General features: G+C 38.3%; 1 protein-coding gene across 1 annotated transcript; it reads left to right on the forward strand.

The window, feature by feature from the left end:
• The first annotated feature begins 3,557 nt into the window (after nt 1-3,557).
• Nucleotides 3,558-13,605, forward strand: LOC124562743 (filaggrin-like). Its single transcript, XM_047130950.1, has 3 exons — nt 3,558-3,609; nt 3,683-3,902; nt 9,752-13,605. Exons 1-3 carry the CDS (start codon nt 3,558-3,560, stop codon nt 12,999-13,001), a joined length of 3,522 nt encoding a protein of 1,173 aa, XP_046986906.1. The 3' UTR covers nt 13,002-13,605.
• The last annotated feature ends 303 nt before the right edge of the window (nt 13,606-13,908 follow it).

Below are 13,908 nucleotides of genomic sequence, written 5' to 3' on the forward strand. Positions count from 1 at the left end.
CTATTGATTTTAAAAGCATTTAAGTACTAGTTGTCAGCACTAAGTATTTGCAAGCAGCTTTATACATATTGTTAGTGAGAGTTTTAATGTTAGCAAGGAAATGGGGTCATTTACCACACTAACTAAGAAGCATTCCAGGAAGGAGCTGAAAATTGACAATTTCGATAGATGTGTCATTCAAAATACAAAATATGTTCTTTTAAAGCAGCTGATGATGAATGACCAACTGTGAAAATATAATGTAGGTGTAAGAGAGACCACTAACTGAATGGCAGAAGTGTTGAGTCATTGACAGGCACACACAAAAGAAAAAGAAATTTTCTAGCTTTGGAATAAATCCTTTGTTGATCTAGACTGCAAATACACACACAAAACACATGGTGCAGCACCCAGGGACAGTGACCATCATCTCTCTCTCTCTCTCTCTCTCTCTCTCATTCTCTCATTCTCTCTCTCATGAAGCTATGTTGTCTACTCTAGGTTGCTTACTTTCACCTATTGCCTAGTTCTTTATGTGAACCTCATCTCATCTATTGATACTTCATCTCCTCTTCCCATAATATTGTTGTCTGGTATGTTTCCTTTATATGGTCCTTGTATATACATTCCTTCCACCTTTCAACCTTTTCCTTCTTTGCTTAGTATTGGCTTAGTAGTGGTGTGCCATCTAAGCTCTTCTTGCTCTTACAGTTGCCCACATTTTTCCAAAAGTTTCTTCAGCTTTCCCTATGTGGCATTTACCTTTACTGTAGTCATGCATGCTTCTACGACTTTGTATTTCTCCTGTAGCCATATGTGAATTACCGTTTTACATTTTCTGCCAATCTCATTTTGTAGATATCTGTTTTACCTTTACATGTTTTATTTGCTGCATTTTTAGGGTTATAGGATCACTTTGTTGTCTGTCTGTTAATGACCACTTCTTCTCAGAAATGAGTAGAGATATAAAGTTGAAAATTTGTCAGATACTAAGGTCCACAGTTCCTTTTCAGTGTAAAAAAAATTTAAGCTTCTAAGTCATTGCAATCAAGAGGCAGCCAGTTATGTCACATATTTTGATACTCTCAAACTCACTCATCAAAACCTACAGATGAACTATCTGCATACATAATTAAGTTTGTATGGAACCCTTAAAGTGCGAGTAATACACTTGTCTGGTTTTTATGCATTTTCTCCATTGATCTATCAAGGATTTCTGCTGAGCGATGTCTTTTTGCCTATTTGATCCTCTGGTGGCTTTGCTATTCCATCTCTCAAGGCTACCTACTTCTCTTTTCTTGAATTACTTTTTACCTAATGCTCCCTTTGACAATCACAAGTAGTTCAGGTTGTTTCAACTTATCAGTGTCTCATCTCCTTAATTTTCCTACATTTTTGTAATTTTGTCAGCTTTAGTCTGGCTTTCACAATGAATAAATCGTGGTCAGAGTTCACATCGGCTCCAGGAAATGTTTTGCAGACACAGTGTGCAATAATGTGGGCTGCAACTAGCTTAATTCTTCCTGGCAGTGTCAGTTCACAGTTTGATTAACAAAACCTTTTTTTGTACTGTTGCTGAATGTAACATGTGAATGGGTTATTTATACTAACATGCAGACGCTGTAACACAGAAGTTATTACACCAGGAATAATAACAAGATCACTGGCTACACTGTGGAGCTTCTTTTTTACCTTATTAGTGAGATGACCATGAAATACATCAAGGCAAAGCATTGATTGTAGTTCGGAAAGCCCATCAGGATGCAGTTCCCATATGTTTCAGAGCCAGTCAAGGTTTGAAGTTAGTCACCCATCCCCTCTCTTGATTTTGAACAGTGATGTCATCAGGGAACAGCTTTACATTTTTAAGGGTCTTGGGGCTTGTTTTCCACGTGAAGATTAAGGAAGGGGAAGTTTGCACCCATCTGCAGTGATTGCCAACATTACAGGTATGCACTATATTTCAAACCCTTATGCTTTGATGGTAACTTCTTTTGTCCCCTTGTCATCAGCTGTGTAATTATGTGGCAAATCAAACAAAATTAGCATCTCATCAGTGTTACCCATTTGTCCCATCAAAAAATTCTTCTCTTTCCAAAGTATGATGACATACTGCTGAAACTTTTGCATCTTTTTCTCAAAGTCCTACAGGAGCTTTTGGCATACTGTTGTACAGTGCTGTAGAAGTAAGCCCACGTCTTTCGTAAAGTGATAAACCCATCCATGACTAGCCTTAAACTCTTGCCTTGTTATATTAAGAATTGCAACGACCTCTTTGCTTTTTTTTCTTATGGTATCACCAGTCACAAGTTGCCCAGTTTTCCTTCTTTCATGGGGAATCCCAAAATTTTTACTTCAACATCTTCAATGTTGTTACTGAGCAGAAAATTCAAGTTTATACTCGAATGTAATGAGCCATCAAATCTTGTGCATACACCAATTTTGAGTACTGCATATGGTAAAAAAAAAAGTGCGCTTAGATTCCCATAAGTGCGGTAGTAGCCATGTATGAAACTTCCTGGCGGACTGAAACTACGTACCAGAGTGAGACTCAAGCGTGTCTTCAGACTTAACAGAAGTTCTTCCTGGGACTAGCAAAGGATATAGTGGAGAAATGGCTTTGCTACAATCTTTGGGGATTGTTTCTGGAATGAAAATTCATTCTAGTGGCCATGTATTTATTTATTTATTTATTTATTTATGCACATATGTATGTACTACTGTGGTGTGTCAAGATTTTGTATCTATCTGGGCTGTAATAATCTGTCCACTCTGCTGTTCATAGTAGTTCATCTCCATTCCTGTTTCTTATTATTAGACCTGCATTACCCTTATTTGAGTTTGTACTGATAACCCTGTACTCATGTGACCAGAAAGTCTGTTCTTTTTGCTGTGACACTTCACTGCTCTGTCTGACATCAACACACACCTTTCTCTTTTTAAGTTTTCTAACCTTTCTAGAAGATTAAGGGATCTAACATTCCACACTCTTATCCATAGAACACAAGATTTCTTTTTCTGATTACATCCTCCTGAGAATAGCCCCTGCCTTGAAATCTGAAAGGGGAACTGTTTTATCTCCAGAATATTTCATGCAGCAGAATGCCATCTTTAAGCCATACAACACAGCTGCATGTCATCAGGGAAATATAACAGCTGTGGTTTCCTGTTGCATTTAGCTGTGCTTCAGCACCAACATAGCAAGACTAGTGTTAAAGAGTCCAGATCAATGAATCATCATGATTGTTACCCATGCAACTACTGAAGAGGCTGGCATCTCCCACATTTTTTAGGAACCACATGTTTCTATTTTTGTTGGTCCATCATCATCATCATCATCATCATCATCCTGACTGGGGGACATCGGTTGGTAATTAACTGTCAATGTCAATAAAATTCACCAATAGTCATATACTTTTAAGATTTTATTTTATTCTGAAAGTAACCAGTTTTGGCATTTCATTATGACATCTTCTGGCCCCATACGCTTCTATCCAAATAAACGAACTTGTTATATAGCACAATAAATCACTGGATATTGTGAGTGACAACATTTTCTTAATTGTAAGGATGTAAGGATGTTAATTTTGTGGTTATTTAATGCATTATTTCCTGCCAAGTACTTGCCAGGTTGCTACATTTCTTCATTTGTTGGTTCAGTAGTTCTTATATTGAACTACAAACTTTGATTATTTCCTTTCAGCATATAATGCAATTAAAGAGGAGAACAAAAATTCTACAGCCACATTTCCGCCAGTGAGTGGAGGTGGAACCAAGCATGCAGAGGTACAGTCACGTGAAACTAACTGGGATCATCGGGAGAAACGTGACCGTGACCGTGATCGAGAAAGAGACAGGGACCGTGACCGTGACCGAGACCGTGAAAAACAGGACAGAGATAAGAGTGGGACATCAACGAACAGGTGCAATTTTCTGTTACATTCTGAGAGATCTATTAAATAAAATAAATTTGTGTATTTTGCTGTGATACTACAATGTGAGATGTTATGGACTGATTGTAACACCATAGTGATGTGATATATCTTGTGCCCGCAGTTGCTAGTTAGTAATTGAGTCAAGGGTTTTAGTGATGAACAATGCTGTGTTCATGCAGTATCACTAATATTTTTGTGACCTTTGCTTTCACAGACTACTACTGTTTGAAATTTGTAGCTGTCAACTAAGACATAGAGTGTAACATGTCTGTTAGATAGGGGCTTTAAGCTTGGTGGGCTACTTGATGCTATTCGAAAAAAATGGTCTATGTACATACACTGTATCCATCCTGTCATTTCTTCTCTCTTGTGTAAAGTTACATGTTGTTCATTACTTAGAACTGCCCATGACAAATTGGCAGTGGTGTAGGGCCCTACACAAAGAAATTCTCTACTGAACCTGCCCTTGACATGACCATAGTTACATATAAAGAATTTGACACTGCTGAAAGAATGATATCAGGAATAGATTTCAATGGTACAGCTCACTTAAGAAGGTGCTTCATTTACAGTTGTAAAATATATTTCAGCCATTTCTTCTTGAGGTACAAACAAAAATAGCTGAGTATCCTGAAGATTCAGATTTTTATTCTTTTAAAAGTACAGTGTTTGTAACTCCAGAGACTAGTCCTTTACTTCTTCCATGATTGAAGCACTTGTGAAACATCTATTAAAGTGTCTTGTAACTGACTCATTACGATGTACTTGATACCTTCTGAGCACCTGACCAGAACTCTTTCAACAGGATTTTTCACTTTTTACTATGTTTTTATCAGAAAACAGTTGATCAGATTTAAAAAAAAAAAGTGTTTAAATTTTCTATTTCGTTTTCTGAGCAGCAGCATTTTTTGTGAGCAGCTGCATTGTTCTGAGGAACTAGGCTTTTTGTATATTCCAGGCCTCTTCTCTTGTATTTATTCATTCAGGAGATTTGTGTGATATTGCCCTGTAGTATGCGAGGTAATCAGTGACAATAATCTGTTTTGTATCCTAAACAGTACTTCCCCTCAGATGAATTCGGCTTTGCTTCCCACCACGCAATGCTGTCTGGACTTTGTTTAGTTTATGGTATAAATTAGTAGATCCACATCATACATGTGGTAGCAGCTGTCACTCAAAATCAGGTGGAACATACTTGAAAGACCCTAAGCATTACTCAGAAATTTGTTTTCAGACTTGCTTTTTGAAAGTGTTTAACATATGTGCCACTCATCTTGCACAGAAATTTCTAAAATTTTTGTGTTATAATGTCCCATGCTCTTTCTTCTCAAACAATGGAAAATCCAGGGTAAAATAATGACAATATTATAAAAAGTATAGATGGCTACTCTCCATAAGTGTGGAGATGTTGAGTTGCAGACAGGCACAACAAAAAGTTGGCTAAACAAGTAAGCTTTGGACCAAAAGGCCTCCTCCTGAAGTAAACAACACACACACACACACACACACACACACACACACACACACACACACACAAAAACATGGGACCACTGACAGCGGTCAGAGGCAGTGGTCATGTGTGTGTTGGGTATGTGTGTACTTCAGAGAAAGGCCTTTGGGCTGAAAGTTTACTTGGTTAGCAGTCCTTTTGTTGACCCTGACAGTGACTCACCATCTCCACTTCATGGTGAGCAGCAGTCTATCTTTTTCATAATATAGTCTTTATTTTGATACTCCTATGGAGTCGGATGTTTTTTGCACCTTCAGTCATCTGTTGCCTAATACTGCATTTTGTACTTACCCGGTGATTTCATCTGTGGTTGAAATTTTGGGTTGTCCCTCACATTGATCATGTTATAGAGAAGTGTAGTCACGTTTAAATTCAGCCACCAATTTCTCTACCATGAAAAATGATGGAGCAGACAGCATACAAACTTCCACAAATTTGGAATTAATTTTCATTCATGATAAACCATTCAAAATGCAGATTTTGATAGCACTATACCATTACAGTTTGTCAGGTTGAATGCAACTCTCACAAACTAGTTCATTTGTAAAAGCCACAGAACACAACTATTTTGTAGATAAAATTGATGTTCGACTTACATTACTCGGCGACATGTACCAAAATAACTAAAGCAGAATTCACTGATGTCATGGCAAGAAATATTCTCCTTGCCCTCATGTTTGTCAGTGTTATGTATTCCCGAGGCACTGTATTGCAGCAGTTGGCAGAGTGGGGAACAGCCAGTGTGTCTCCACCTTAACCTTATAAGTGGTCAGGCATTTTCAGATCTTGATGCTGTAAAAACCATACTCAGTAGCAGTTACACTTTGTTTCTGGATAATCCCCCCACCCCCACCCCAGCTCTTCTATAGTTCTCATTCCATTTCTGATTATATTACTAGTGCTTGAGCAGTGTCAAATAGCTTTGTATCTTTTATCCTTTGTTGCACTTGTAATTTTAAAGAACCATATAATGTGATGTAAATTTGTTAACCTAATTTGTGGACAGTGGTTTCGCAGTGACACATTGTTTCTACATTATAAGTATAGAACATGTAGTGAAATCATTCATTTCTTCTGCATCTGCAACAGTGTTCGAATCATATTTTAATTTTTACCGCCTAACCTTATTGCATAGGCAGTGGTGTATAGTGGTTTTTTGTTTTTAGATATATGCAGAAGGTTTTCCATTGGTAACTCTGTATTACAAAGCAGCAGATCTAAAATGAAATAACATTCTGCCAGTGCTGTCTGGAATTTACCTTTGATTGTAAACCAAACTTCTATGTGTCACTTCCAAAGTACATTCCATAAAAGTAGAATTCAGTGTTGCCAAGAAAGAGGAATCTTTGGGACAAAGCCTGGAGGGTATGGTGGATCTTACTAAGTTTTGTAGATGCAAGATCAGTCAACATATTCTTGTGTCTGGATGGAGTGAATTGCATTTTATACACTGGTCAAATCATTGAGAGAACCATAGGAGATAACATTCATTATGTAAGGAATCCAATTCTTCTTTGTCTTCTGCACTTCATGGATTAAGCTTAAAGCCTGTCCTTTTTTTCGGAGATTGACTGTGTGCTTCCTGTCATGTCCTCTTAACAGCTCTGCTTTCCATTGGGCTTTAAGCCGATGCTGATTTGGGAAGTTGAGTGTTGTCAGTTCACTAAAATATTCTGTATCTGGTGTTTCTTGTTCCCAGAAATTTAATGGCTACACTTTGTATTTTGGGTAAATTTGTTATTGTACAGATACTCAGCATTCAGTTCTATGAAAAATGATGGAAGAATGATAATTTTACTCTTGTGTCTTTTCTGGCCATATTTTAACATGTTATAAACAGTACAAATTCCAACATGTAGAAGTAGCTAGCTGTAACTTCAGTGCTATCTACTATATTTTGACAGCCCAAATATCTGAAAGATGATAAATATTCTAAAATCACGTCATCCACAATGATTTTACTTTGGCCTTTCCATTACTTTGATGCCATATATATTTGTGCGTGCGTGCTTACACGTACATAAATTGGTGGAGCAATCATAGTTTGACCATCCTTATACAGTATGTTGTCAGTGTGAATAGTCAAACCTACAGAGCATCTTCAGCTCTAGAGCAATCATGAGAGATGTGGATCTAGATGATGTTTAGCTGAATTTCAGATGACTTTCATAAGATTAATGTCCACTTTGGACATTGTCACGAATTTTGTGAGATGCAGCTAATGAAGCATGTTTTTTCCAGTTGATCTCTGTGTGGATGAGAACTGGTGAGTTATAGAATCCAGAATCTTCAGTGATACCAATGTAAGCTGAATAGGAGATTGGAGGTTCTCATCCCTCTATCTTTGAGCTGTCAAATAACCATTTTGGATGATGTGGTCGTCCACCAATGTTGTTGATTCCTACAATCACTGCCAGTCTACCACTATGCTGTTATACAGCTCCATTTAGTGTGTCATCGTGTCCTCCAAGCCACATGCACACTCTACAGTGTCATGTGGTTACTGTGACCCAGATAAAAGAACTATATGCATAAAGGCCAAAAGCACGAAGATTATTGCAATTAGTTCGACTTGATGTCCTGTTGTTTGAAAAAGTCTCTTGCTTGTTCTAACAGAGAGAACTATTGTCTCAGGCCACCATTGCTCCTGAACAACAGTGCCCTGATTTTCTTTGAATACCTCCTGTTGTCTAAAATTTGATTCCACTGTTCTGAAATTACACATTGAGAATACTTATCGGTATGTGCTGCCTCACACTTGATACACCAGTTTCTACCTATCATTGGCTCACTATGCTAAAAGTTTTGACAAATTACATTGCTTAGACAGTGCACCAGCTTTTCGTGTAATTAACAGCAGCATAATCACAGATGACTGCTGGGTGTTCAGTACTTGAATAGCGCTCCACTTATCAGTGAGCTATATGTTTAAGGTGTAGGTGAATGGGTCTCTCTTCCCATTCCTGTAACAATAGAGTGACTGTACTCAACATTTCCTGAAGGTCACAAATTTTTTTTCGCATTGTATTGTATCTTGTCTTATCCCCAAACTGTTTTGACCATTGTACTGTGTATTTAGGTTTACTGTAGAGTTTGTGACTTAATATTTTAGCGTCATAATCTTTGGCGTAGGCACAGTTGAAGTCTGTGGCAATATTCATATACACAATAATATATTTTTTCCATATTTTTAAGATCCATACAGTGCTTTCATTGATTTCTTGCCTGTTGGAACAGAAATTGTTACAAACTGGTATCCCACATTGTACACATTATTGGATTACTCTTTGTAAAATCAGACATAAGGGCATATTATAACCAGGTTTGAATATCGTGTGATTCATGCAACCGCCTAAGGAGAAACTATTCATTACTACATTTTGCAGACATAACTGTCTTATTTTTATGTTACATGTTCTGTAATACCATGTGATAAGAAAATACTGTGAGCAAGTGGTCTCCCGATCCGACTGAAGCTAATAGTGCATTCACTAACAATAATGTGAATATACAGTTGTTTCTCACACATTTGTGTGCAGCTTCTTCATCGAAATGCATGTCCTTTTTATGGGGAAAATGAAATCACATAAATTGTTAGTGCAGCCTGTAAATATGATGAAAGAAGGCAACTTTTGAAAAGTCTTGTGTAATTCTGTAAAACCATCATCTCAGTTTTATTGTAAATATGTCACTATTATTTTCCTTGGGACTATTTGTGGTTTTGACTTGAGTGATGAAGACCATTGCATATGTGTCTATTGTTATTTAGTATTTAAAGTGTAGTAGTCTGTTCTTCATTTTTCTTTAAAAAAAAGAGACAATATTTTCAACAACCTTCCTGGCAGATTAAAACTGTGTGCTGGACTGAGACTTGAACGTGGGACCTTTGGCTTTCGCATGCAAGTGCTCTGTCGACTGAGATATGCAAGCATGACTCATAATCCATCCTCACAGCTTCAAATCCGCCAGTACGGATCATGAGTCATGCTTGGGTAACTCATTTGGTAGAGAACTTGCTCGCAAACAGCAAAGGTCCAGAGTTCGAGTCTAGGTCCAGTACACAGATTTAATCTTTCAGGAAGTTTCATATCAGTGCGCACTCTGCTGCAGAGTGAAAACTTCATTTTGGAGTATTTTCAACACACTGTTGTATAAAGTGGAATTTAACTTCATGTGAAGTTTCAAGCTGTTTTCATAAAACACAGTATTAATGTAATGCTTGTTTCCTAGTTGTAAACTAATTAAATTATAAATAGAACTATACCTAAAATTTGTTGTGCTGTGCAAATCATATAGTTGCATATAGTTTTATGTTTATGATTCACAGGGAAGTTCCTCATCACCACCACCACCATCACCACCACCACCACCACCCCAGCAACAGTGGAGGATCTTTGGCACCGTCATCAAATGGCCCCCATCACAACAAGTCAAGTTCAAATCAAGCTCTGTCATCTCAGTCACATCATCCGAAGCAGGTGTCTTCACGGAATGATGTTCCCATACGACAGTCTACATCTTCAGCACGTGATGCAGCACGTCGTGAACAAGCCCACAGCAGGGAAAGTTCAAAGCGGGATGTGTCTGTAAGAGGTACAAGTGAACACAAGTTCATACAACCGTCTCGGCATGAAACCTCAGAGACAAGAATGCATAATACCTCACTACCCCAGGAGCTGCCAGTATCGTCAGCTGGTCATATTAAAAAAGAACCACGTTGTATTGAGCTGACAGCAGAGTCGGTTGTTCAAGGAAATGAAGCGGATGATATTAGATCATCAGTTTCTGATAGTAAGCATTCTAGTAACACATCATTATTCGCAAACTCGTCAAAAGATGGGATGATGGCTATGTCGACAGAAAGTAAAAATATTCAGGCAGAACATTCAAAATATACCCAGAATACAGATGCTATGAGACACAGGGGTTCAAATGAAAACAAAAACATTCTCAATTTGGTTCACAGTAGTGGTGATGTACGTGTTAAGGAACTAATGAGAGCTGCTGGTTCAGCTGATAGTGATTTGTCTTCAAATATGTGGCAAGGTCCGTCACAGAAGAGTCACAGTGATGCAGCTTCAGATCAGCACAAACATCAACACAGTCACAAACATTCTGGATCTGATAGCAAACATCGTAGATCTAATTTCACTGATTCACACAGCACTATTGCTGACATGTCAGAGCGAAGAGCAGATGGCAGGAACAGTTCTGAAGTGTCAAAATCCAATATTCTTGCTTCTCAGCCGGGAAAAAGCGATGTGAGAACTGAGCTTAAAGGTGATCGTAAGTTGGAAATGCCTTGTGAATTGAAATATGATAGACTGGAAAGGTGTGAACCTAAACAGGAACAGATACAGAATAGAGATGACCACAATGAAGACACTGTAACAATAGCACCAACTAAAAATGTATCTTCAAAATCACAGCAAAGTTCTGCTTCAGTTAGTTATAGCTCAGAGAAGTCTAGTCACAAAACTCACCACAGATCCTCAAGTCATACATCTCGAGAAAAATCATTGTCTGGGCAACTTCAGGTACATTCTCATGGACAGGGTACATCCCCAGGCAAGAGTCAGAAATCTCTCTTAAAAGTGAAATCGAGTGGACATTCGTCCAGCAATAAAGCAGATACATTGCAGGTACCGAGCATTAGTGTTAGTCATTCCTCTAGCCGAGTGGATGTGTCATCCGCGTCTTCTCAGGTTTCAAGTGGAAAAAATGATCAGTTCGCAGTTAATGGTCTTCCTGTCGCAGTTTCTGGAGAAAGTAAAAAGAAGAGGTCTGAGAAAGATGTGTCACCATCAAAACTGTTACAGGTTGAACATGAAACTGAAACAGTTAAGCATAGTCCATCAAATTTGTCCACTCCCAGCAAGCAGTTAGGAGGAACCTCTCAGAAGACACACAGTTCAGAGAAAACCACACCAACAAGAGAATCTCCGCACACGCCTCGTGTGGCGAAATCCAAGCAGCGTACACCATCATCTGCAAGAAAAGTTCCTTCACAGCCACCTGATACTACTCAGATACATTTTGGGTCTCCACCTCTAGTTGCCCCAAGCACTCCTGGAAAGAGTATCTCATCGGGAACCTCAAATCAAAGCCATAACCGTAACAGAACAAGTAGTTCAAGCAGTGAGCCTGAATTAGTGCCAGTGGTTAAGAAGCTAGACGAGATAGCAGGTTATGAAAACATAATCAGAGAAGCAAAGATGGGAATTAAACTACCGGGTAAAGCATCAGAGGCAACTCAGTCAGTTCGTGAAAAGAAGAAAGATGAAAGTGGAATGAAAGCTACATCTAAGAGTATGCCTGCATCAAAGGATGCAAAACCTACAAATATTGTTCGACAGTTTCCTAGTCACATGGTGGCAGAGTCACAAAAACCATCTATTACTAGTGATTTGGGAGCAATAGCATTTCCATCACCAGCAGCAGAAAGTGGTAGTGGTTTCTCGGGTTCACTTATCCATGAACTTAATCTTAACAATAACAACATGTTAGATGTTGTAACATTGCTCGATGTTCCGTATGAGAAGACTGTGACACTGACTTCAGAAGGGAACCACGTCGACACTCCTGTGACATCTGAAGCAACTGATGCCGATGACTCATTGTTAAAAAAGGTGTCGGAACATCATAGAAGTGACAAAAAGAAGAAAAAAGAAAAGCACAAACATAAAGATAAAAGAGATGAGAAAAAACATAAAAGTAAACACAAAAGTAAAGATAAAGAACGCTACAAAGTGGAGCAGCCTGAATCTATTCCAGCAGCTGCTGTTCCGATTAAAATAACGATACCAAAAGGAAAGATACAGAGTAGTTCATTGGAACCAGCATCTACCAGTTCCGGATCTGGATCAGAACTGAAACTGAAGTTAGGGCAAAAACTGAAAATTGCCAGAGACCAGTTGAAAAAGCTAGATGTACCTAGTGATCCTCCACAAACTCTGCCAAATACCCCGTTAAAAGTGAAGATTCCTCAAGCTGCTCCTAGTGGTCCTCTGAAGATTAAAATCAGTTGTAACAGTGATAGTGGCAGTGCGACGAGTTCTTCGACTCCTGTAAAAGACAATCGAAAACGTGAGTGGACCGCTTCCAAGTCAGAGATGATAAATCAGCCGCCTCACAAAACTGCACGTGTGACGACACCAGAGTCGTCAAAAAAATCTACGGGTAGCAAGCACAATGGGGCCGAATTGCGATCCAGCAGAGGGCCTCATAGTACTAAGGTATGTGATAGGGGTCAAGTTAATCTGTCCAATTTTGGAGACAGCGTTTCATATCTGTACCATCCTTACTATGACCAACCATATCATCATCCCCAGGGGATTATTCCTCAGCCTGACTACATGTATGGGTACTATAGCATGCCGTATGACATGCAGCAGTCCATGCACATGCCAATGCTATCAGTTCCGCCACCACCATTGCCACCTCACCTACACTCCATACCACCACCGCCATTACCTCCATTGGAACTTCGTCCACCCTCACAGCCACCATTGCCCAAAGATCCCCCTCCACCTGTTCCTCCACCCCCTCCTCTTCCATCTTCACCACCTTCATCATAATGTGCTATAAATATTGTATGATACTAATGTAAAGAGGCATGCTTGTGTTAAAAAGTTCCTAATCTCTTTATGTGAAGTAAGAGTGTGATAGTAGATGCATTACTATTTGCATGAAATTTCTTATTGAAAATTCTGAAGTACAAGAATTAAATTACTTTCGCCCATGTGAAAAACTGTGTGCAGTTGGATGAAGACTGCATGTATCGTTTTTTAGTGAAAGGAGTGGTATCATTTGGAGTTGAATATATTTTTATAGCATTGACCGTATTGTTTTATTTAAAGTCTAGAAATCTGTTACATTTGTGGAGGTGTCACCTTAGTCCTTCAGATGTTATCCTCAGGTTATAAATCAGTTTTGATGGCAGATATTCTTGCATTCTTTTTTTCCCATGTGTCAAATGGTAAACTTCTTTCCATCCCTCAGCATTCTCTATCTCATACACACAGAGATAAATATATACTTATGTTCTTAGTCTTCTTTTGATTTGTGCAATATTATTATTCTATGAAGTTATCAGATACTCAAGAGTCTTTATTTCCAGTGAATCATGCTATTCATTCTTGTTTTGTATATTGAATGTTTGGAAAGTATTTCTTTATTGAGATGGGATATATTGTTACTTCTTTTTAAATGATTTATTATTTGTATGCATGTTTCCGTGAATAAATTGTCTTTAATTTAATTGTTTTCATTCAATTTTTGCAACAAACTCATCAGTTTTTATCACATTAAATGCTGCATATATGGGAGAAGTCTGCCCATCAACACTTTTTTTCGATATGAAATTGTTTACAATTATAATTAGGGGAGTGGTGATATGTATGAGTATTTTTCAAACATCACTGATTCTTTTACATTAATTTGAAGCTTGGAGAAGTCTTTCATTGATTGGTTCATTTTAAGCTA

This window comes from Schistocerca americana, unplaced genomic scaffold (assembly GCF_021461395.2).
Source record: "Schistocerca americana isolate TAMUIC-IGC-003095 unplaced genomic scaffold, iqSchAmer2.1 HiC_scaffold_1174, whole genome shotgun sequence".
NCBI lineage: Eukaryota > Metazoa > Arthropoda > Insecta > Orthoptera > Acrididae > Schistocerca > Schistocerca americana.

What these genes read in the sequence shown, in the direction of transcription:
- LOC124562743 (XM_047130950.1), top strand. Translation starts at nt 3,558, where the DNA reads ATGTTAATTTTGTGGTTATTTAATGCATTATTTCCTGCCAAGTACTTG. An exon ending in TCCTGCCAAGTACTTGCCAG is followed by an intron (nt 3,610 to 3,682) that starts GTTGCTACATTT and finishes ATTTCCTTTCAG; the next exon opens with CATATAATGCAATTAAAGAG. An exon ending in AGTGGGACATCAACGAACAG is followed by an intron (nt 3,903 to 9,751) that starts GTGCAATTTTCT and finishes TATGATTCACAG; the next exon opens with GGAAGTTCCTCATCACCACC.